This window comes from Lissotriton helveticus, chromosome 10, assembly GCF_964261635.1.
Source record: "Lissotriton helveticus chromosome 10, aLisHel1.1, whole genome shotgun sequence".
Classification (NCBI taxonomy): domain Eukaryota; kingdom Metazoa; phylum Chordata; class Amphibia; order Caudata; family Salamandridae; genus Lissotriton; species Lissotriton helveticus.
In genome coordinates this window covers 992,590,182-992,616,228 of record NC_136071.1, presented here as the reverse complement: position 1 = coordinate 992,616,228, position 26,047 = coordinate 992,590,182, and the positions used below count along the sequence as shown (strand labels likewise).

The window sequence follows — 26,047 nt, the reverse complement described above, 5'->3', positions numbered from 1 at the left end:
TGTCGTAGCGGTATATCTTGATTATCCGCTTGGTCTATTACGTGAACAGCATCATCATTGGGTCTTATTTGTGCTTACCTCCACTGGGAGAGAGACCAACTGGTTATTCGCAATAGTGATTAAGAAGAGTGAGAGTGAGGGTAAGTGAGCCTAAAATTGCCTCCAGTACCCTGGTTCGGATTTATTCTGTCAGGGGTGGTGCAAGGTTAAAAAGAAGGTGTGGTGCTTAAACAGAAAGGCTGCTGTTCTATGGCACCTGTGTAAATAGGTGAGTGGTCAGGAGGTCGACATGTTTCAGCCCCTTGGGTGCCCAATCGGGTCGGAAGACTTTCTTCAGGACCGGGTGCGCAGGGGGGAAATACTCTGCTCCATGAGCTTAATAAACGCAAGAATTTCCCTCATAAATTACTAGTAAAATCTGCTTTTTATGGCAAGAACGGAGGCTCATATTATGCTGTTTAAAGCATATTAACTACTACAGAAGATGCAGTAATAACAGGTTCACAATAAACATTGCAGAAGTTTGTATCATTAGCCCAATTAGCAGATCTCAAAATGTCCTCTAACTGAGAATCCACCCAAAAGGCTTGGGAAGCATTTATCGAAAATAAATGAGTTGTTGGGTATGAGAGGACGTTCTGAGATGTACTGTTATCTGTTTCTAAGCCTTAAGGCAGTTACCCACACATAAATTGGGTTAGTTTTAGTACCTTTCCTAATGTTGAAAAGAATACCTGTGGGAGTGAAATGTTGAGATGAAATGTCTAAAGCTTTTATATCGGCTGGTAAGTGTTCTACATGAATGTAAAGTTTGTGAAGAAGGCAAAATTCCCAGAACATTTTTGTTAGATCTGCAAGGGGTTTTGATTTGGTGCCGCTCAGGTGTTTTATTAAATGGACCACTGAAAGATTGCCCTTCGGAAGCAGGATGGAACATTGAAATCTGTTTGTTGCAAAACTCTTTATTGCAAAAGATCCAGCCAGCATCTCTAAACAATTGGTGTACAACGAGGACTCCTGTAGAGACCAAGTACCTCCAGTCGATATTTGACCACACCGGGTGACCCAACCTGTCAGGTTTGCATCAGATTCAAGTATAAGATCTGGGGCCAAAGTTAATATGGTTCTCCCATTCCAGGCATCTAAATTGTCTTTTCACCATTGAAGCTCTAGTCTGGACTCCTGATCTAAAAGAATGGAGTCGGAATAAGCAAGACCAATGAAGAAATGGTAAATGTTTAGTCTCTGGAGAGCACGATAATGCAACAGTCCTGGAAATTTGGCCTGAATGGATGAGTAAAGCAGTCTGAAAATCCTTGCAAGAGATCTGAGGGAGATGAATGTGCAACTCAAAGTGTAAAGAAGTTATAATTTTATTGCATGAACTATGGTTTGTGGTAAGTGAAGAACTGTGTGAATAGAATTTATAAGGAAACCGAGAAATTCAACATATTGGGCCCGAACTAGGACTGACTTCTGTTTGTAGATGAGGAAATCTAGATCTGAAAGGAGAGAGAATAAAACGAGTCAAAATTCTATGTAGCGTTAATGAGGAATTTAAAGTAAGGGGTTCAATATCTGAAGTCTATAAGGATGGCACCTTACCGTAGGAGCACACAGCAACAAATAGCCAAGGGAGAGGTGGCGTAGCAGAGCCGGATGCACCTACGAGGGGTGTTCCGGGATGCTAGTGCTCTGCAGGCTGTTTAGAAGTGAGGTAGAACACTTCGAATAGGTAGAGGTAGATGCAGAATGCATCAACAGCAAATCTGAGGCCAATTTGTGGTGTACCAAAAACAATGGCGGGCATGACCACTGGAGAGGGGAGGAGTAGAGAGACGTGCAAGAGTGTGCCGAGGGGAGAAAATAAATGAGATTCGAACAAAATGAGGTACTACAAATAAACAAATAAAATACCTAAACTAAGACCAAAGGACTTTGTAAATATAAGTATACTTATCTTGATAGCGAGCAGCAAGAAAAGGGGGCTGCTTTTGCTCAAGTTAGGTATAATAGACTGTTCCTCATTACTGATTGGTACGTTGTACTCTGCTGTTCTTTGTTCCCATTGGCCTGTGGTTCTTGGGCCTCATGGGATGTGTAATGTTTTTCATTCTTGACTGCTGCTATATAATAAAGCAAGTTAAGAAATAGCATAAAATGAGCCTATAGTCCTGCCATGAAATTGATAAATTGTGTTCCATGTGCCACAATATGGCAATCAATCGACGACTACTAATCCTGAATAACTACTACATTTTGTTGCCATGGCCAAAGCCCCAACTACTCAGAGACAGGAAGTGAGGAAAGTGGCACAGCAGTACAACCCTGGCCTGCGTGTACCCAGTCCATATACTGCTAGCACGTAAACAGTCAAGGAATACCATCATGTGAACAACAATGCCTGTCCCTGCTACCACCCTTCCCATAATCCACACCCACATGCCAGACTTGCTCACACTCATCGAAACTGGAGAATGATGGAAAGGAGGTCAGAGTAGAGGGCATGTGTGATGCTTCCATCCATGTACTTAATCACTCACTTGCCATGCATAAGGGCACTAAGCTGTCCATCTATTGTTCCAACCACTGACTCATGCTCACGTTCACCCACTCACCATTTACAATATTATAGAGACAAACGTGACAATCAATGAAGACACACTTCTACTAATTTAATAGTCAGAACTACTGGCTTAGGTAATACTTAATTGCTCTGCACTTGAACTGTAAAGAATGCTATTGACTGGGTTCGAAAAAGAATCTACGTTTCCAGACTAAATTAATTCTATTTATGTTCATAAAACTAACATTTATTTTGATAACTATTCAATACAATCTATTAGGTGACATTTGAGCAATTACATTATTTTTGTTTGGTTTGTAGTGTGTTTTCCGCCATTGTATTTGCTGCCATGAGTGTTGGACAGGCCAGTGTACTTGCACCAGACTTTAGCAAAGCAAAACTTGCTGTTCGAAGAATCGCCAAACTTTTGGATCGGAAACCTCAAATAGACAGCTATAGTGAAGAGGGAAAAGTACTGGTGAGTTGTCTTGTGTTACACTATATTAAATTATAAACTGGTGAATTGTTAAAACACTACTTCATGCTTCTGTTTTATGAGCAATGTTGTGAAATGTATTTTTGCATTTTATGTACTACTCATTTACCTATGAAGGGGGGAGGGTGTCTTCTGTTCATGGGCGTCAATTCACCAAAATGCCTGAGTGAGCAGTAGTGACATCACACCGCATTTGATGTTTACTTTGACTCACACACACACACACACACACACACACACTTAAACATACACATTCACAAACTTTCTCTCATATAAACTCACTCACCTACAAGTATGCATACAAGATACATTTAAAAGCACATTTTACTTACCATAACCGTCAGATATGGTCAAATCAAATTCAAATTCAAATTCAAAAGCTTTATTTGGTTTCTAAGCATAAAACCATAAAAGTACACAATAAAAACATTGCAATCGATAAATAGATAATCCAACGTTTATATGTGCACACACCTTCCCCAGGCAGACACCCCGTAACAATTGTGGTGTGACAACATGGAAACCATCTCCTAGGGCTGACCAGGGCATGTATAGCAGTCCAAAAATTATTACTATTCATACAGCTTCAGGTTCCGCCCAGTATTCATTCAATACGATTGATAAAATGTGCATTATACAATCAAACAAGAAGGTAATACGAAGTTTTGTAAGTTAGGACTTCCAGGTGTACTAGATTTTTTCTTCTTCCTAGGGCCGTTGTAATAAACGCTTTGACAGATAAACAAATATACATGTTTTCCAGAGCACATTATAATTAAAAGCATACTGGTAGTAAAATATTTGGCAGTTTTTTTAAAAGTGGAATTAAAAAACATTCTCTAAGGTCCTTGTAAAAACTTCAGAATAAGATAAAGTGCATAGTGCTTTGTCTTGTGCTGCCATCGCAAGGACATTTTGGAGATTATTAGTCCATGCCACAATTTTTGGAAATGCAAACCTAAAATGTAGTATTCCTAGTCGTAATCTGGTAAGATAGAACCTATGTTGGCTGTTCTTAACAATTGTCAAGTAATTTGACTGACCCTCATGTACGTGATGTAACAAGTATCTATCTACTGTGGATATTTTGCTCTCATTAATGTCTCTCTCTTTTACCCTCTGTCCCCTGAGTTAGTCATGGCATCTGTTTTGGAGTAAGTAAGGACCTTAACTGTGTCATTGGCTCCAATACACAGGGTCCATTTTTCTTAGATGGCTGTCCATATAGGACAACCATGTTATTTTCTCCCAGGCATCTAGCCTGAGGTAATCTAAAATGATTGCCTTTGTAAACTGTGTCCCTATTTTACTTATATTGTGCCACAGAATAATGGGTCTCATGTATAGGTTGTCCTTTAAAAAAGGATCAGCCACTTCCTTATGTGTTATATACATTGAGCTTGTTTTTGAGACGGCTAATAATCAAGTCAGAAACAAGTTCTCTAATGTATGCAATTCGTCACAATTTGTATACCCCCAGAGGGCAGCGCCATAGCCAGCGCTTGGGAGAAATTTGCTTTTATACAACATCAGTATTTCCCAGATAGTTTTTTGGCCTGTTTTACTGGCAAACCTAAAGATAGTTGTTATCACTCTTGAAAATGTCATTTTGGATATATTTAATTGGCTTTTCCGGGACCCTGTTGCAGTGAACTGAATTCCCAGGTATGTGACAATTTGTGTCTCCACTAGCCTCTCCCCCTTTAAATGATGTATCCTCTTTTTTGCTCTTCCTTTTCCAGCTACCATAGCAACAGTTTTCTTTAAATTTTCTTTCATGCCTTTGTTATCCATAAATTTAACAAAGTTATCTATCAGGAGCTGCAGCCTATTGGCTGTTCTAGGAAAAAGGACTGCATTGTCCGCAAATAATATGATGGGGAGATGACGAGATCCGACCATGGGGGCCTCAGCTCAGTTTTTAGTAGACATTCGTCCACCCGATTTATGTAGAGTGAGAAGAGCAAGGGAGAAAGGACACAGTCCTGTCTAATACCTTGGACGACCTAAATCTTTCTGTGCATTCCTTCTTTGGTCCATATTGCACCTGCGCAATAATGTAAGAGTACCATTGGGACAGTTAGTTGATTATACCTAGAGTGTCTCCAATATCTGCAAGTGTTTCCCATAATTTATTATGATTTACCAGACCAAACACACTGCTCATATCTGCAGTCCCACCCTTGCTACTATATTTTTATTGATTAACAGATGTTAACAAATTGTTCTATTGTTCCAATATCGCTCCTGAACCCATATTGTGTCAGTGAGTATGTGTTTTTACCTACCCAGGAGGATTCTGCCCATTAATTTAGCCCTTGAGTCCAAGCGGTATATTGGGCTATAACATTTCGGATGCCCTCTGTTACCATTTATAAATATTGGGACTATTGTTCTTTCTGTCCAGGAGACAGGGAGGAAACCCTTTACTGTAGAATTGCATACTTGGGTCAGCATCGGGGCCTATAAAGTAACATGTGCTTTAAAAGTATCTATTGGAACGCCGTCCGGGCCTGCGGCCTTTCCAATTGGTGCTTTGTTTAGGGCATTAATTACATCTTCTAGGGTTATGTCAGGGATATCAACAGCATCAATTTGGTATAAATGTGTGGTTGTCAATTTTAAAGCACAATTTCTCGGAATAAAAATAGTGTTAAAATGTTTATCCAATCCCCCTGTTGGACAAATGCCTCAATCCTTGGTTCTCATCTCTTTTTTAGGAATGGCTGCTTAATATTTTCCAGAAAAGGGATTTATCCTTTCGGTTGGCAGCCTGCAACAGGTCATCCCCAATTTTTTTTTCAACTATCCTTTCCTCTCTTCTAAGGCAGATCTATACATTACTTTTGGTCTGAGGATTTTTTCCGTGTCTCTCAGAGAATCCCTTAAGTTTTCCTTAATTTTCTGTTTATCGAGGAATGTTCTGTATTAAACCATCTCCTCTTTCTGTTTCTTTTCCCTCTGGATGGGCATCCACGTTTCTAACCATGATTTTACAGAAGGCTTCTATAATACACAGCAGGGAGGACTTTAAGTCTGTACTTATTATAAAAATCTCTAAGATTTTCTGCCATGAATTCCCCGTTGTTGTTATGTAATCTTTGTTTGCCCATCTTAAAGTAATACCATTTCTGCCCTGTATTTCAATTTGATTCATAGTGTGTGGACCAATTGGCCAAAGATATTTAAATTAAGGACAAATGTCAAGATAGCAAGGTCACTAGGAGCACTCGGGGTCATGTTGGAGGATTCTATTAAGCTTTGCCCATTTCTGTCACAAAAATGTGGTCAGTGACAGAGCTTCTGCCATTCCCATAATATGTTGGTACTGAAATTTGGTCTTCACTAATGCATTGTTCCTGAAAATCCAAGCTATATTAAAAATCATTTAATTTGGGGCGTGCCCAAGCCGTTCAACATGGTGGACGTGCTTTAGACAGTCTCCTGTTAGCCCTTATTTATCCAGCGATTATCCTGCCGTCTTGTCGGCTTTCTTATGCCATATTTTATAGGCAGTGATCTGCTGGCCGTGTGGCACCTAGAAACCTAATTGAGACCTGCCTTGCTGGTCTGGCGGTTCCCAGATCCCTGCAGTGATCTGTGGCCTGGCAGTCCTCGCACTGGTGTGGTGGGTGTCGCTGGACAGGCCTCGACTGGTTGCCATGGGGGCTGCTCCCTGTGCCACGCCTTGTAGGTGGAGAGGTGGAGCTTCTTTACCTGCTGCATAGAAATTCAGCGGTATTATCCAGCCGTGGCAGATGCTCCTGCATTCGTCTATCCTGGGTGCATGCTTAGGGAGTCGGTGACTACAGCGGACAGTGCAGTTTGTCCTTTTCTCCTGCGGGGTTGCGATGCTAGTCGGACTCGACAACCATATCGGCCCATAGCACCTCCTAGACCCACCTTGGCATGCTGCCTGCCTCATTGGACTGAAGATTCCCCATAGCAGGGTGACTACGTGGCATAAGAGACCCACCTGCTGGCGGTGTTTGCTGAACCGTGAGGGTTGAGGTTGGGTGCCCCATTGGGCGAGCTGGTGCACTCGCGGCCTGACCCAATGAAGTTGGGCTCCTCAAACTGAGGTGCTGCCGCCATCCGGAGCTTTTGGGTGACCTGCGAGGGCACCTGGATCTGACTCGGCGGCCGTTACGATCTGCCGCGTGTTGCCTTCCGGCCTGGGGGTCCTGCCCTATATGTCTCTCACTCCATTGCTGCCGTTGGGCCTGCTGACGCAGTGCACCGTGACTGACCCTACCCCTACCTTCCTCACCCTTTGTGTTGTGGTGTGCCGGTATTGGTGGGATTAGCTGAAATTGCTGCGTGGAGTTATGTCTGCGTGGTGGGGCCTGGGCCTTGATATTGGCCTGAAGCTACTGGGACATCATAGCCTGGGATATATGTAGTCAGCGCCTTGGCACCCTACTGAACTGAGATTTCAATGTAGACATACTGCCTGGCCGGGGCCCTAGCATTGGTGGCTTTCTCCCCTTGTATCCCAGGGAAACCCACCTCCTTTGATCCTGCCATCGTACCCCTCTTTGGTCCTGTTCTCCTATTCTCTGTTGGACGGGTGTGGTTTGACACATAGGGCGGTACCACGACATGTCTAAGGATAGAAGTTCTGGTTCTTTGGCCCAACAGAGCACTTTGGACAAGTTTACGGGCATGACTGCTCAGCCCCCTGTGCTGGGCGACCCACAGGCAATTATGCCGGACAACGCCGCTTCATTGCCGCTATCATGCAGACCCGTGACATGCTCTAAGCTAAGAGGGAGGTGGTGGGTCCTGATGTGATGCTTCTCAGACAAGACATCTGCAATACCGTACCGCATATCACTGAGACGAGTCCCGGATATCCACAGCGGAGGATTTGAACACGAAACTCCAGAAGAAGATCTCAGCCTTAGAATCCTTCGCCAAGTGGCTGGCGACACAGGTGGAGGTCACTGAGGAACGCACCCGCCGCAATAATCTACACTTTGTTGGCTTTCCTGAGGGGTGCGAAGGCAGAGGTGTGGCTGACTTTCTGGCCAAATGGCTGGCAGACTGGCTTTCTCCGGGTCATCGGTCTTCCTGCTTTGTCATTGAACGCGCATATCAAGCCCTGATACAGAAGCCGCCACCGAGCGCAAGACCCAGACCAGTGATTGCACGATTCCTTAACTTTAAGGACAGAGGCATCATTATACAGCAGGCCAGACTCGAAGACCCCCTGCTGTTTGCTTCGCAAAAGATTATGATATTCCCGTATTACACCAGATTAGTGCAGCAGCGCCGTCAGCCCTTTACCAAGGCGTAAGCCAGACTGAGGCATCTCAAGGTCCAATACTCCTTGTTCTTCCTAGCCAGGCTATGGATATCGTATAAAGAGCAGACATACTTTTTCGACTCCCCTGAAGAGGTCTTTGCATGGACCGATGAACGTCTCAAACTCCGATCACACACTCCGCCCAGACTCGACACTGACTCCTCCTCTGGCGGGCCGAACCAGGAGCGGTCTCAGGTCCAGGCGAACAGTGCCGGCAATCTTTATCAAAGAAACAATCTCAATCTCGCAATAAATCACATGTACGACCCTCACTGTCTCACATAGGAAAGCTTCTGCACTCCTCCGCTCTGCGCATGAGCGATCTAGATTTAGTGATTGATGGCCAAGTTTAGCCCTCTTGAGGCTAAGGTGTTCATGGGAGAATTGGGGGAACACAAGATTGTGAAAATCTATTGCACACTTGTCATTAATAGTCATACAACACTTTCCAACACACTGGAGGCCTGGCAGGCTGACCTGGGCCCATTGGACTACGAAGACTGGACTGAGGCGCTTGCGTCCCCATGCGGTGCTGCCATCGCAACACAACTCCGATATAAACAAGACATCGGCTCTGGCAGGCTGGACTTATTGCCTCTCCGCTTTGTTTGAGGTGCTGTGCTGCCAACTGTACTTTCTTCCACACAGTAAGGTCATGTATTTCTTCTTTCAGAGTTTTGGCATGGTGTTATTCCATGTCTGATTTCTGCATGGGGCTGGAGATATCTATTTTTGCTGCTCGGGGCTGTCCTCAGAAACATCCAAAGATATGGAAAAGATGGGGCGACTTCCGAGGAATTTACTTAGAGCCTATTCCTGATCCAACAACAGAGTGATTTGAACATAGTTGCTATATGAGGCTTTACAGACGGTGGTAATGTGGACTTTGCAGTTATAGATGGACTTCTATGCTTTATACTTATTGCAGATTAATAGCACTTCTGTTATTTTTTATTATGACAAGTTGTTATGCACATGATCGTCCATTGTATAACCTGATAAAATATGTCGACATCAGTATTTGTATTATGTACCTATTGCTGTTTTGGAGCAACACCCTGTTGGGTGTCTTCAGGCTGTTGCCAATAACATTTTGTTGTGAAAAAAAATCATTTAATGTAATGCTTCTCCATATGGGTTGTGTGAAAAATGCAACATGCCTTCCCCATTTGTTTTAATATAACCACATCTTTGAAATCTCCCCATAAAGCATTGACTCCGATGATAATCTCCTAGCTGTAATAAAATATTCTCATCCTTAATATGAGTTAGGACCAATTCAATCTCCCTACTTAAATCCATTATAACAATTCCTTTGCTTTATCCCCAAAATGATTATAGAAATTAATTATAACCAGATTAGCCTTTTCTTATGTTGTTAAATGGATATATTGAAAATAGGGGGAGGACAGGTAGGTCCTCAATACTTTTAATGAAACAGTGATAAATATCAACACTGCCAGGCCTCCCTTAGCCCACCCTCCCTCTGAAGGGGTTGCTGGGGTTAAAAGTGGGATGAAGCCCTCCACAAAAAGTCATCTGTTGCCCATGTCTCTTGTAGGCAAACTAATTGTGTTTGACTGATGACCTCCAACCACGCTGGGTCTGTTTGTTTGTTCTTTATTCCCACAATGTTCCAAGTCCTAATTACAAGATTGAAGTTTCCTGACTTTGGGCAGGTTGAAATACCCGGGTCAGAGTTCTATGTTTCATGTTCTATATTATGTACATCAATGGGCACGGTAGCGAGCTCAGTCTTTGGGCAGGTTGATATACCCGGGTTAGAGTTCTGTAATACATGGTCTACCTGATATACATTGATGGTTTTCCTTGGGAAAGTTGAAATACCTAGATCGGAGTTCTGTATTTCGAGATCTACATGATGTACATTATTATCTTCCCTCCCCCAACTGTTGTCAATCCTGATCATCATAGTACATAAGGGATAGGAAGCGGTTCATTGTTGGGATTGTTATCTGTGACCTGTGGGTGAGTTTAGTTTGTTGTCGGGTAACATTCTGCCCAGCTGATAAAGCTGTATGCATAGGAGTATCAGTCATTCCAATAAACATTTCTGACCTGTAGAAAATCCCTCCGAATATTCCACTAATGTTCTTAGCACCGTGTCTACATTCCAGGCCAGAGAGGAGGGTTCTTACCCGAAGGGGGGTGCGCAATTACACCACGATGTAGTCACCTTCACTAGTTTTCTTTGAAGAACCTATCCACCCAACTCATCTTACCATTATGATTTCTTGGGCTAGACAGTTTGTGCTCCACGATTGTTTAGCCAACCAGTGTATCACCTTATTTTTAATCTCAAACCAGCTTTCCGTTGCATTGGGCATTAAGATGGGTACATTTCTCAATACGATTACAAATGGCATTGCTTCCGTTGAGAGATGTAAATATATCTGGGGCTATGTGTCTTGGTATAGGTGGTAGTCATCGTTTGCACTCAAAAAAGGCAGTTGCTGGAAAGAAGCAGTGTCTGAGGTTATAATTGCCACAGGGTTAGTTTGAGCAGCTTCCCTTATAATGGACTGCCCAGAGAGTAACTTTGCGTGATCTAGTATTTCCTTTAAGGTTACCTCAAGTATAGAAATCCCAGATTGTATGTCCTCCAATTCTTTCTTAAATGATTCCTCTAGTGTTGTCAGTCTATTGTATACATTCTTTAGTGAGCAGTTTGCTGCTTTAGTAGAAACAGCTCTAGCAAAAGAAATCCCATGCCTGGACTGTGATACAGACATACCATAGGCTGCAACCACAACCTTATTTGCTAGATAATTTTCCTCATCAGAAAAAGCACTTCTTCAAGCTCCTAGGGCTTGGGTCATATCCATCTAAGGACCTAACCCTGAAATGGAAATACCCATGACAATCAAAGGAATGCCGTCTATTGGGGTAGGGGATGAGTCCTTACTGCATCTAATATGTAATTGCCAAGTCCTAGCGGAAACACACAAAACAATCCTTTGGGAGGTGTTCAGGAAGGAACAAGTAAGAACTTGTAGAGCAGCAGTGATTCATTGTCTCGGAGGCTCATCAATCCCAATGTCCCGCAGTGCCATAAACGTTTTGAAAAATGCGGCAAAAGAACTGGTCAAAATAGAATCTGCTAACCAACTCAAGAAGTTTCAGAACATTAAGCCCCAAAACCCCTCTACTGCACTGCTTACACATTTTAAATACTTTTTAAACTATCGCTCCTTGCTTTTCGACAAATTTTTCTATGTCCTTTTCAATTTTTTTCAAATCAAAAATGTATATCTTATGCACGTTGTATCCATGTTGGTTTTTTCCATCCTTTTATGATTTTTTTTAATCAAATCAAATAAAAGTATATTTGACTTGACTTGACTCAGTAGATTTTAACAAGTTATCTTTAGTATTTGGTCTAGGTGTCTTTGTATTGACTGTATTTCCTTTACCTCCTGTGATTACCTTCCTTTTTTTTTAGTTTTTAGGGGGTAGGTATGCCAGCTGGCAAATTTTCTTTTCTGGGGAGGGGAGATAGCTCCCCGAGCAGGAAATCCTCGCTAATCGTCAGGGAATTATTTAAAAACAGATGGTGTCGGGGCGTGGCTAACGGCCAGAGAAGATAGCCGCTTGCTAAGGAAGCTCCGGAGACGAGGTGCCCTTCCCTATAAATCCGACCATCTATCCTGCTAATTAACGGGAGGCTGGAACACCCGTACAAGTCCATGACCGAGCGGCGCTGAATGCCACGGTCCCGGTACCAATCCGACACAGATAACCAGGGACGAACGCGACCAAAGACTGGCGGCCTACTTCCGCGGCGGAAGCCGGGGCCTCAAGTGATTCGGCTGCCCTGAAGAGCTCCAAGAAAAGGGAGGCAGCAGTGACCTTGACGGGGCGGTAAGGGGCCCATATCCGAAGAGAAGCAAGCCGGTTCCCAATATTCCTAGGGCTCCATAGAGACGCTACGGTAGGAGCACAACCAGGGGGCCAGAGAGCTTGATGCGTGAGACGGGGAGGCCTGGCAGCGTAAAAGACCTGCTGTCCCTATAACTATCGGGAGGCTGAGGCTCCAGTACCTGTCCGTGACCAAGTGGCGCTGAATGCGGCAGGTCACGGCACGGCTGTATTGAAGATCACTGAGAACGCCTGCAACCTCAGACTGGCGGCCTACTTTAGCAGCGGAAGCCGGGGCCTCAAGTGATTTTCCTGCCCGGACGGGCTCCATGAACAGTGCAGCAGCAGAGGCCCATTTCCGAGCGGGAGCGAATCAACACGCAACACTCCTGGGGCTCCGAGGGGACGCCGCGGTGGGGGCACAGCCAAGGGGGCTACTGTGAGAGACAGAGAGGCACAGTAATACCTGAGATCAGGGCCAGGAGATATGGCGCACGCCGGGAAACTTTCACATAGAGGCGCACGGAGAGTCTGGGACCCAACTGGGCTGTCCCGGTCCAAATTGCCGACGCGAACTACCGGGGGCCAAACACATGAACGTTGAACTACGGAGTGAGCACTATTAACTGTGTTGAGACGGGGCACCGTGGTATGCAGAAAGTCCCCCGTCTGATGTAAGTGCCCCACCCCGTGTGCTGCCCCGGAGAGAGGATTCTTTGCCTCTGTTGAAGGACACCAACCCCTCAGGGAGGAAGACCTACATTCACGCTGGTAGACGTCCTGGGACACGGAGGAACACGGGCACACCTTCTCGTACCCCCCCTTGTGTGGACATCATACTGAAGACCCGGAGTGAAGCGGAGGGACACGCGGGGAAAACCGGAGCGAGTTTGGGGTCCCCTGGTCAATTATAATAGTACCAATACGGTCCCTGCTGCCCACTCGGAGTGCCATCATGTGGGGCAGAGGCCCCAGAAACCTAACGACACAAGCTAAATTGGACAAATATGCATATAATAAGGACTTTCCCCCATTGCAGGAGGGGAGAACCTCATCGAGTGGAGCGCAAGGTGATGGTGCTGCCAAAAAAGTAACATTGGAGGACATAATGGTGGCATTGGCTAACGTACAGACCACAGTGGGCTCCATTTCCGCAGATGTCTCGCTACTTCGTGCTGACTTCCAGAAAATCTCCACCAGAGTTACGGAGGTTGAGCATACCACAAAGTCTCTAGCGTGCGACACAGCAGTGTTGAAGAAAACAGTTTCACGACTTGAATCAGAAAACAAAATACTGGCCGAGAAGCTGGATGATCAGGAAGGGCGCTCTCGCAGGAATAACGTTCAAATTTTAGGCATTCTGGAGAGTGAAGGCACCCAGGATATGGACCTATTTGTAGAAGAATTGATAAAAACTAGGCTGCAGCCTAAAGGACTTTCCACATTCTTTTCGGTGGAATGGGCGCATAGGGTCCCAGGAGGAAAGGCCAAGCCGGGGGCGCCCCCAAGGCCGGTGCTCACGCGCCTATACAATTTCAGAGACAGAGATGTTATTCTCCAAACGGCGCGAGTCTCCCCACAAATCCGCATCCAGAACTCCTCAATCTCTTTCTTCCCTGACTACACGGCAGCGGTATCTAAACGACGTCGCAGCTTTCTGGAGGTCAAAAAGGCCTTACGAGCACGTGAGGTACCATACTCGATGTTGTTCCCAGCAAGACTGAGGGTAGTGGCAGAGGGGAAGACTTGGTTCTTCGTGAAACCTGAGGAGGCGTATGACTGGCTCGAAGGAGGAAAAAGGACGGAACCCGTCGTGGAAATAGGGACCAGCGTCGACGGACCGACGAAACGGAGATGGGCAGCCCAGAACTCTTTTCACCTGATGAAGACAACTCACAAAAAACAGAAGCGGAAGACCCTGGCAATAAATGAACCGGACCGGTTTGGAACGCACTGTTACTGGTACACCTCAGGTATATCATGACATTTCTTATAAGCCGGCTCAGGACACTGAGCGGAAACGGGCCCGGCCGGAAAGGAGGGGTCACGCTCTCACTGGACTTCGTAACCCCTACACGCAAGTACTCTGTTGTGGGTTGGGATGGAGCACTCTGCTAAGTTGGGGTGGCGGGCAGTTCGAAGTCTGTCGGGCAGGGAGGCAGGGAGGGGGGTGGTATTGTGGGGCGGGGAAGTTAGAGGTTCTGGTTTTTTAGTTGTGGTTCATATCGGAATAGACCTCAAAGCATGGTACTCACTGCATGTTACCTCCTTACAGGACACGACAAGGTTACACTACCCGTTTACCACTCCACACAGTCATGGCGACGGACACAACTTGCGCTAGCGCCCGGGCGGAGGACCAGGTAGCCCCAGTTGCCCCGCTCACAGTGATCACGTGGAATGTCCATGGGTTAGATGATAGAAATAAAAGAGGGTTGGTGTTACGAGCCCTGAAATGCCAGGCCCCTACACTGGTACTCCTACAAGAGACTCACCTCATGGGAACGGTATGTAGAGCAATGGACAGGTGGGGGTTCAAAATGGTGGTGTATTCGGAGTTCTCCGCAGGGTCTAGAGGGACAGGAATTTTACTGCGAAAGAACTCCCCCTTTATAGTCAAGCAGATTAAACATGACGATCAGGGTAGGTTTGCAGCAATACATGGCCAATGGGAGGGCAGGCTTGTTAATGTGGTGTCGGTATATGTCGCCCCGGCGTTGCAGGCGGTGGCCCTTCCGGCCCTCAGTGATTTTCTGCTGTCTCTGCCATGTGGGGACCTCCTCATTGGTGGGGATTTTAACACCACGATGGACGTCACCATGGACAGACACCCGGTGAGGGTTGCAGCACCTGGAGTCTCCCGCCTGCGAAGCTTCGTGGAAGCACTCGGACTAGCGGATGTATGGAGACATAAACACCCGGTAGATAGACAATACACCTTCCACTCGGCAGTACACAGCAGTTTATCTAGACTAGACTATTTCCTGACACTTGAGTCCACCCTCTCCTGCATAGAGAGTATCACTATTGGACCGAGGGGTATCTCTGACCACTCCCCGGTGACTTTGACGCTCTCCTCCCACCATACCTCCCACAAACGACTCTACCCATCTATCCAGGTTATTTGCATGTTTCACAAATACGGAAGGAACTCCGTAGGACCACTAAGCATTTCTTTACCGAAAATGAGGCCTCGGTCAGCTCCCCAGCCGTACTGTGGGAGGCCTACAAGACAGTCCTTAGGGGTCAAGCTATTTCTTCCATTACAGGACACAAACACGCGAAACCCCGAGACCTCATAGCACTGGAACAGGAGCTGCTACAGCTGACATTACCCACACGGCCAACCCGACACCAGACTCAGCACACACTCTCCTGCTAAAGCAACAACAACACAAGGAACATCTTAGACAGGAAACGATAACTGCCATCGCAGCAACCAAACATAAACTCTACGATGTAGGAGATAAGGCCGGGAAGTTACTGGCCTGGCTGGACAGGAGGGACCGAGGGAGCCGAATGATAGCACAGTTGCGAACGGCCGATGGGCATCTCACTTCAGAACCAGGGGACATTGTGAAGGCCCTGGCTGAGCATTTCTGTGTGGTGTACGCTTCTTCCTCCGTGGCCACGGAGGAGGAGGCTGCAACCTTTTTGCGCAGGATAGAACTGCCTGGACTTGACCCGGAGGCCTCCGAAGAGCTTGAGGCAGATCTCACTGTTGAGGAAGTCGGAGCCGCAATTAAGTCCCTACAATCCGGCAAAGCGTTGGGTCCCAATGGAATCCCACTGGAACTCTATAAGCTAATGGCGCACGCCCTCTGCCCCCACTTACTCGCAATGTACAACGACAGTCTAGAGCAGGGAACACTCCCTTTAGATCAGAGAGTGGCCATAATTGTAGCTGTTCTGAAACCGGGGAAGCCCCCAACAGAATGCCTCTCATACTGCCCAATATCGCTGATCAAAGTTTTGGCCAAATTGATTGCGAATAGATTACAAGCACACCTTCCCAACCTAATTCACCCGGATCAGTCGGGCTTTATGCCGAATAGGAACACAGCACTCAATCTCAGACGCCTACATAGTGTACTGGTACGGAGACATGTCCTATCGGAGACATCAGCGGTCCTTTCTCCAGACGCAAAAATGGCCTTTGATATGGTAGAATGGCCATACCTTTTTGCAGTCCTTCCGCGCTTGGGTTTCGGCCCTAAATTCTGCGCTTGGATCCGACTCCTATACGCAGACCCGGTGGCTTGTGTGGCAGTAAACGGGAGACTTTCGGATATTATTACATTGACAAGAGGGACATGACAGGGCTGCCCTCTGTCGCCACTTCTTTTTGCATTGGTGTTGGAACCCCTAGCGGCGCAAATTCGTGAAACCCCTCTTCTACGTGGTATCAAATGGGCGGAGGGTTGGGAAGACCGTATATCCCTCTATGCAGACGACATTTTGGTGTACCTGACAGGCCCGGAGGACAACCTACCGGCCCTCTTCAAGATATGCGACGCGTTTAGAAAAGTATTGGGTTATACCATAAATTGGACTAAGTCAATTTTATACCCACTAAAGAGTCCGACACCACGACTCCCCCCTCACTGCCCACTGGCGGTGTCCCAAGACACGTTTAAATATCTAGGTATACACATAACAAGGGACCCCGCAACCTTCTTCGCTAAGAATTTGACGCCCCCACTGGAGCGACTACGCAGAGACGTGACACACTGGGGGTCGCTGCCCTTAACGCTGTTGGGGAAGGCTGCGCTATTTAAAATGATGGCCCTACCCCGATTTCTATACGCGCTGGAAAACACGCCACATCAGGTACCCTTGAAGTATTTCAGACAGATAGCAGCACAAGTATCCCCACTCCTCTGGGGAAACAAACCGGCACGAATGGCTCAGGTCAAGCTGCATCGCAGTTGGTACGATGGCGGCATAGCACTCCCTAACATACGCCTTTACTATTGGGCAACACACCTAAAAGTTATAAATCAATGTATACACGCCCCTCAGACCAACCCGGCATACAGGGCGGATAGGGCACAGCTGGGAACAGACAATATGCTAGCGGCCCTGTATAACAGACGGCGAGTACTGAAGCTGGAGGATCCAACGAAACACACTGTCACACTATGGTACACAGCCCAGGCGCAATTGGGGTGGAAGGAGGTCATGACCAAACTCACGCCCCTTTGGGACACGAAACAACTAGGGACCCTTAGAAACAGCAAGGGGTTTGACCACTGGGATAGCATTGGTATCTCCACTGTGGGCGACCTATGGGATAAAGGGACGGTCATCTCGTTTGAACAGCTTAGACTTCAATACGAGCTTGCGCCAACTGAGTCGTTCCGTTACATGCAAATCAGACACGCACTCCTAGCAGCTCTGCCCCAGACCGAGACTCTACCTGAGGCTTCCCCACTGGAAGATAGGCTTCTCACTGATTTTATGCCTAAGCATGCCATCTCCTTTGTATACCGCAAATTAATTAATAATATGTCAGACCCCACAGCAATCTTGAACGAGAGATGGACAGCAGATATTGGTGCCATGGATGAGGCAGACTGGCAGATGGCGCTCGCTTCACCTAGAGAGGTGGGAATCTCGGCCAGGCTCAGACTGGTGCAACTTAAAATCTTACATAGAGCCTACCTCACTAGAACTACACTTCACAGAATCGGTAAGGCGCAGCATCCATATTGCCTTAGGGGTTGCGGGAACGAGGGCTCTTTTTTCCACACACTCTGGGATTGCCCTCTACTAGCGGATTATTGGCGCAAGATACTACGTACAATATCCCAGACACTGCGTGTTTCACTGTTGCCCCAGCCGAGAAGATGCCTTCTCAATATTTGGGGGCCGAAAGACTTATCTCAATATTGGCAAACCTGGGCGACATTAGGCCTCATGGTGGCTAAGAGGAATGTGGCGCAAAAGTGGGGATCGGCTGAATCGCCCTCTTTGGAGGCTTGGTGCAGAGACATGGACATCCCCATGATTACGGAAAGGGCTGTTTATCTAAATAGGAAATGCCCCCGCAAGTGGACAAAACTCTGGAAAGACTGGAATACTTATACGGGAACATCTGTGACCCTATCCCTGAGTCAGACCATGAAAGCTCAGATGATGATTCTGTGGATGATTGAAGGGGCGGGGTGAGTGGGGTTCTACATGGTAGATAAAATGGCGACAAGGGGTGGAGCGGGGAAAAAAATTAGTCAATATCTCAAACATTTCCTACTGATTGTAACCTTAAATTTTAAACATTCCTACTGTCTTTCTGATTTGTGTTTTATAACAAATAAAAACATGTTAAAAAAAAAAAACAGATGGTGTCACAGTCTTTTCAATGATAGGAAGCTTCCCTGACTCCCTTGTGGTATCCTTCTCAACCACCTTGTCCATAGCATTATGTAAGGAGGATTTAGTTGTGGCCAGTCTTTGCTCCAGATAGTGATTTCACTATTCAATAGACTCATGGCATTCATCAAATAATTGATTTAGTGGAGGTAGTTGGTTTTAAAGCCCCTTTTCCAGATAGCGGTGGTAATTTATTGTTTACCGATTGTCTATGTCTTGCTATCTCCTAATTACTAGGTATAGAGGAAGCAAAACAAATTTAGGAAAGGTAGAAAGATAAAAGAAAGGAAATATACATGGACCTGTCTGTCCTTCTGACTCTTTTTGTTATTCCACTTCAGTACACAGCACCAAAGTCTGTAGCTCTGTCAGGACCAAAGGCATAAGACTAAGGAGTAGGGCCCAGCCCAGCCTTGTCAGACTGCAGACGTCCCACGCTGTAGGAGAGTGTTGTGAGTTTTGTAGGAGGGAAGCCCCTCCCTCTCCCAGGAGCAATGAAGACGGGGGGGGGACTGAGTCCCACCCCAGCTGTCAAGAGAAGCAGGTGAGAGTTGCGGGTCCGCAGAACCCATTTGATGTATCCCGCGCTACGGGAGAATGGGGAAAGTTTTGTAGGAGGGAGGCCCCTCCCTCTCCCAGGAGCAATGAGGCTGAGGGACTGAGTCCCACCCCAGCTGTCAGAAGCAGGTGAGAGTTGCTGGTCAGCAGAACCCATTTGATGTACGGTCATATTCCAGCTCACTATACTCCTTTTTATTTTACACTGCACTATTTGTGTAATGAAAAATTTACAGAAAACCAGAAGAACGGAGTACCAAACGACATTCATTAGGTTTATCTGCTACTGTGTTCTAGGCACTGATTTTGCCACCTCTGAGGCCAGGGTCACAAAGGCACTGCTACCAGTAGCAAAGAGCAAGACAGGGGTCCCAGCTGCAACCCCTGACGACCCCTAAATGGCGTCCATGCCTCTCCTCTGACACACTATCTACAGTAACAGAGTTAAGCGCCGTGGCAATTGAATTTAATTGATGATCCCTGTAAGGTCTTTTGTATTTAAAATCCACAACATAATAAATACAATTCTTAAATTTATATCCCAAATATATACTGTTTAACAGTGAATATAAGTGAACGTATTTCCTTTATTTTATTTGTTCCCGCCAATCCAGATGGTATCAGTAGTGGGACATCAATCAAAAACACATAAACACAAAATCTTCTCTCAATATATACAGTTCTTTTTCATTTTACCTCATGGATAACAAACAACCTGGGTTAGTCAGAAATATTAGAATTGAAGCAATCAGGTTAATTTCCATAGGCATATTCATTATCACATTTAGTAAAGACATCATGCCTCCCTCTCCACAGGGTAAATAAAACGTTTTTTTCTATTATACTCTTTACCTCCGGGAAGTTCTGTAACAACCACCATCCTGTTTAATTCCTTCTCTAGTAGTGCAAGCATCATAACTTCTATATTGAGTGTCTTCATACTTTCTCTATATCAGTCTTTCCAGGAAGACATCTTCTCGTATTGAACAAAAGGTTTGTATAGGATCTAAGTAACCAATTTAAGAACCAGACTGTTTGCAATGGATGGGGCTGATAGAGAAAATGTGTCTTTAATTCTTATCATGCAAAATAGCAGATCATCCATGGATAGTTGTGCAGGTGATGCACGCCAGAAGTAAAGTCCTAACAAGAAATGACCTTGCCACTCCTGCAAACCATGTGGGATACCCGCAGTTGTTGCTTAAGGAGGTGCAGACTAGGCCTGGGAAAAATTTAGATTACGCTGGAGTAATTGTGGAAATTTCGGTAATTCCAGGTCACTCTTTGACACGCAATTACCGATTGTTGGAAGGTGGTTTATTAGTAGGTGTCTATCTAGCGCTAGTAATAAGGCCGCAATCACAATATAAGTTCCAGTCAGGGTCTCAATATAATGTTCCCTTGCTCAGCCCTCGGGAGCTGGCTGCGAATAGGTAGGTTTAATTTAGGAGATAGACAATACATTGAATAAGTAAGACACCACACTATAAAAATCATGGACCAATTTATAAAAATAGGAAATATTTTTATGATTAACAGGACAACTCAATGACAAAAATCCAATTTAAATAACTGAAAATATGAATGTAACACTTTCTAGTGTTTAAAAGCCAAGAGCGCCAACTTGGGACATCTGGTCGCGATAGACAGGGACAAAGTCAAAGATTCATAATGACTGCAATGGTACACAGGTCTGATACATTGATCGGTTGGGCCAGGTCAAGCCTTTACCTTCTGACTTAGTAATATTTTTTGATGCATTTTCTCTTGATGTAGAACAGGTCTCCTTGGCGGACTGAGTTTGGTTCAAAAACGGCGGTTTGTTTCAGCTGGATGCCTCTGTCAATTCCTGGAATTCTCATCAACGACGAAGAGCTCTGGATCTTCAGCGGGACAAACCTCAATTTCAGGCTGGTTCGCTTTTCAACGTCGCCAGCTTGACTCTCGATGACGGGTCTGTCAAAGTATGGAGCTTTTTGGTCAAAATGCTCCTTAATGATCTCAAACTTCTGTAGATGCACCCAGATAGTACTTTTGGGTTCTTGATGTGTCACCAACACCAGCCTAAGTTCCAGAAGCTTTGAGTAGCTCCTTGGAGAGTTGGTACTACAGTTCCCATAATGCACCTGGCCAAATCCTTTAAAGTCCAGATGAAGGGTTAGCTGGCGTCTTCTTGGTAAAGATGATGCAGGTGGAGCTATTTAAACTTGTTGCTTTCAGGGAGTACACTCCTCGAACTTTCAGTGCAAGACTAAGTCCTTCTTTTGCTGTGATCCAAAGTGTGCAGGAGATGCAATCATTCAGAGTACAGTCCTCTTGGTGCAGGCCAGGGGTTCCAGCAGGACAGTCCTTTTCTTGTTTCTTCAGGCAGGGATATGAGTTGCAGGTCAGCTCTCCCATATTTATCCATGCTTCTGTGGTGACAGGTGGGGGGCACCCCGAACAATGGATGCCACCCTCCGCTATGACAACTTCCTCCAAAGTGTGGGATATTTGTGTCCCAGAAAGACCCCGGAGCTTAAGGTCTGGTAACCCAACACACTGCTAAATTCAATTACAGGGGCTCCCTTCTGGCTGGGGGTGCAGCTAGGGGTGGTGGGCCTGGCTCCTGTCCTAAATGTCTTTCCCTCTTTGAAGACCAGTATGGCTATCCAGCCCCCTTCCTGCCTTCTGCTCTGTAGCCTGTAGATCTCCTCCCACCCGATGTCTGTTTGTCTCCTTTCAGGTGGAGGTAGAGGTGGGAGGTGAATTCCGCTCCACTGGAGGAGCTTGCAAAGTATTTTTTACTCTGCGCTCCGCTTGGAATGCAGAGTTTGGGAAAAAACTCCACCATTCGCATAGTATTGTGAAGTTTACCAGCGCCGGCCCAGTGTGTCTGTCTGTCTGTGGGCTCTTACAAAGCATAGTCCTTATTTTATGTCTGATCAACACACTACGCCCATTTCCTATATAGTTTCAGGAATTAAATTTGACAAAAGTTGAGAACACTGTTTGTTCACAGTGAGTCAATTGCGTTTTATACTTTTCTCCCATGCTTAATTTTGTAATCTGTGTTCACTTTGCGCACTGCTGGGCTTGTTTTGGTCTTTTTTCGCAAAATTTGTGCTTGCTTTGTGTTTGTTGTGATAGGGAATTGCTCTTGTTTTCACTTTTGGATCTGGCACAGGAGTGTGGACCACCCAGTTCCGCCAAGGGTATGATTCAGGGCTGTCACTGCAGTGAGACAGGACAGAGCTGGTGGTCAGAGGGCTGGCTGCATAAGGCCAGTCCCTCACTTGTGACTGCACCGGGCCAGTTACTCACTCGTGAGGTTGTACCAGGCCAGTCCCTCACTCGTGGCTGCACCAGGCCAGTACCTCACTTCTGGCTGCACCAGGCCAGTCACTCACTCGTGAGGGACAGGTGACCTCAGAGGTACAGGCTGTGGTAATGAAAGAACAGCAAGGGCCCTCCAGGGGCTACCACAGTGGAAGCACAGATCACACAACTGGAGCAGCAAGATAGATGAGGTAAGGTCAGAAAACAAGGGCATGAAAGCCTTGTTTATATAATTGTAGCAGCACATCGCACATGGAGCTGGAAAACTCAGCTGCTCTACCACCCCCATTTTGGTTACATTTATGTTACTCTATTCATATAGCATTATCCTGTCCCAGTCTATCCTGCTTGCACCTGGTGCAGAAGATGCCACAGTTCCAGCACAAGCACCTGCTCTCTTGAAACACACAGGCATTCGTTTGTGTCTGACTGAACACGACATGTACAGCACCCAACAATGCAGGACCAACAGCATCTGGCTGGTCAGCAAACACGGTGCCACCACTTGGCTGCTTTACACATCACTGATGCCCTAGGGTGGATCAAAGGGTGGCGAAGAGCCACTGCAGAGCGGGTCACACCTCGCGTCTAGAGCCTCTGTGAACGCTACGGCAGAGCAGAACTCAACAAAATTCCACATAATTATATGCAACCCCGCATAATTCAGCATTGTGTAACTCCACAAAGTCCATCCACCCCTACTTTCAGGACACTTCACACCTCATCAAGGTAGCTTGGTTCAGCCTGTCAAAGGCTGACCAATCAGGAAAGGCTACTCTAGAACTGGATTTAGGCACATTAGAGCAGAAAGTTCTATAACTTATTTTCTGCCATAGTTATTATTAGTCCAACCCTGGCTAGTTGTTTGGTTTATTCTATTCATTATGTAGATACTTTGAAGTATCACTTTAGCTCACTGCTGTCAGTAGTTAGACTTTATTTAAGTTTAATAAAGCCCTCCCATGTTAGCCTAAGGAGCTAATGGACTACAATGGGGAAAAACGAAATTGGAAGGTTTTCCCTCCCCATGGTATATAAAACATATTTTATCATTCCTGTGCTTATAGTTGCAAGGTACCCTCCCCCTGGGTCATGTAGGGGAGACCTTATGGGTGACTTATATGTAAAATAAATTAGTTTAAGAATTTGGAAGTACCTTTAATTCCAATATCGACTTTGCGTATAATTTTACTTTTAAAGCAGCCTGCAAATCAGGGTTAACTTTTAGAATGACGGCAGGCCACACAGCAGTGCACACTTAAGTTCATTAAATCTACTCAGAATCTAAACTTCCATGCCCTACCATACACTAGGGACTTACAAGTTGGTTGTGCTACTAATTCTAATAACACATGATCACCACATACATTTTAAAAAGAACACTGTCTATGGGCCTGGTTTGCAGAGCCAGGGCATAATCAGAAGCAGTAACCAGCAGTATCAGTAACAACAATGGGGGTGATAAGGGCAAACAGGATGATACCCTCACGCCGATAATCACGTGATTACTTGTGAAATTTAGAGTAATTTTGAGGAAAATAATCCTACCACAAGTTCACATTTAGTGAGCAAGAGCAGCCACCTATTTTCGCTATTCGTGCTCTGCTGCACTTAGCGCTGTTTCTGAGAGCACAATGCAGCCTTGTGTTCATTTTGACATTTGAAAGTGAGAGGGTGTTTTACAGTAAGAAATAGCACTGAATGCAGAATTACTCTTTTTGCATAATTCAAGCGTTATCTGGCGGAATTCTTTGGTAATTCTGTTTGATTATGCTACACAGAATTATGCAATTTACGCCCGCCCCTAGTGTGTGGTATTTCCCTAGCACAAACATAGCCACAAGTCAGTGGTGCCCTGCACAGGATCAAAGACAAACATAATATCAAAGAGTGGTATGAGAGGTAGCTGGGATGTGGACCGCTGATACATTGTGATGTAGTGTTCTTTGAAGAGGAGCATCTTAAATGTACAAATTGCAGAAGTGCTAGGACGGTCCTTGTTCCTTGTGGATACAAAAACGTTGTTTCACATTCTGAGAACTAAGGTTGAAAAGGCCTGCTTCCTTGTTTTGTCTTTCTCACACTTCAGAGTTTGCATACTTCAGTCTGATTGTGTAGTGTCAATGGTTGTGCTGGGAACTAACAGTGTTTGTGGGCTTCTCTGCATGATAAGCTGTGGTGCTGACCTTGATGGCTTTGTAAATGATGGAGATGCTTCTGAAGATGTGCAGGCCAGCAATGGAAGCCTATGGAATTCCATCAGGATGGTGGTGATGTGATCATATTTCTTAAGGCCCTGGATAAAATGTACTGAAGCATGAAGGATTCCCCTAAGGGGTGACAAAATAGAGTCTGGAAGGCTTTGGATCAAGGGGTTACCATCATCTAGAGCAGAGAGTACAAGGGCTAATGAAGCAGGTCTGAGGTTGTGTTCTAGAAGAGAGATCTGGTGTGCGAAAATGATTTTAAGACTCTGCATCCTGGGGTGCTGCTGTCCAGTGCAGATCATATGTGGTCTTACCACTAAACTTGTAGACATTGTCTCATCCCTGACTCCCATTTTTAACTTTCTTATAAAGCGATGTACTTGGTGTGGAAAATACAGCTATTACATAGAAAATTAAATGTCACCTGCTGTGGACTGCAGCATTTATTGTGCCACACACTAACTTGACAAGTCAAACATGACTTCAGTCTTCCAGTTTAGCTTAACAACAATATCTTGAATTCTGCTGCCCAGACTTGTCAAAATCACCCTTTTGACAGTTAGGATAATTTCATTTTACGTATTAAATAATTCACCCCTTAGACCACCTTGCTGCCCATAAGATAGTGTGGGACATGTGTGATATTAGAAATGGCAAGTTCTCCTACTGAATAGTACCACAACGGCATTGGCACTGGTCAGGCTGACACACAGGAAAAGCCAAAGTGTAGATTATATATGTTAATCTATAACTTTTAATGTGTGCCAGTGTTTTGAATGTGGCTTCTCACCAATAATGAGTTTAATAAGGATGAGATGCACACCTTTGTTTCGCGATCCATTTTAGAACCATATTAAACCAAATTATTCTGTTCAAACATTTACTGCATGCAAGACTTGCTCCGCGCTTCATCCCATTGCGCTGCAACATTACTAAACCACGAAGGAGCCAACATTGGCTGCACCAAGCTGCACAGCCACATCATAGCCTGAATCCAATGAATTAAATGTGTATAACTTTTCATCATTTTTCCTTTTTTCAACATTAATTTTAATCCTTCTCTTTTGCGTTCAATTCATTTTATTCAATCCATGTTTTACGTCATTGTTCAAAAACGTTCTGGAGCATAAGGTGGATTTCATGCCATGTTTTATTTTCACAATCCCAATGCATTTCGGGAATTAACAACCCTTCGTCAGGGGAATCTATAAGGGCAAACAAATACTTTCTTTAAGCCATATTATGTCAATTAAGCATTTCATCCACATTTTAAAAAACAATACACAACAATAACATGAACAATAAACCTGTAGATAAGGCGAGACATATGCACTAAACAATGA

General features: G+C 45.2%; 1 protein-coding gene across 8 annotated transcripts in view; it reads left to right on the top strand.

Annotated features, from left to right (window-relative positions):
* The window catches only part of LOC144784710 (ATP-dependent translocase ABCB1-like), a 1,064,270-nt gene that overhangs the window by 956,577 nt on the left and 81,646 nt on the right, over positions 1-26,047 (top strand). For all 8 annotated transcript variants that reach the window (XM_078663665.1, XM_078663668.1, XM_078663666.1 and 5 more), the window contains one exon: positions 2,888-3,044. In XM_078663665.1, coding sequence (XP_078519791.1) covers positions 2,888-3,044 — 157 coding nt within the window. The remainder of the gene's footprint in view (positions 1-2,887; positions 3,045-26,047) is intronic.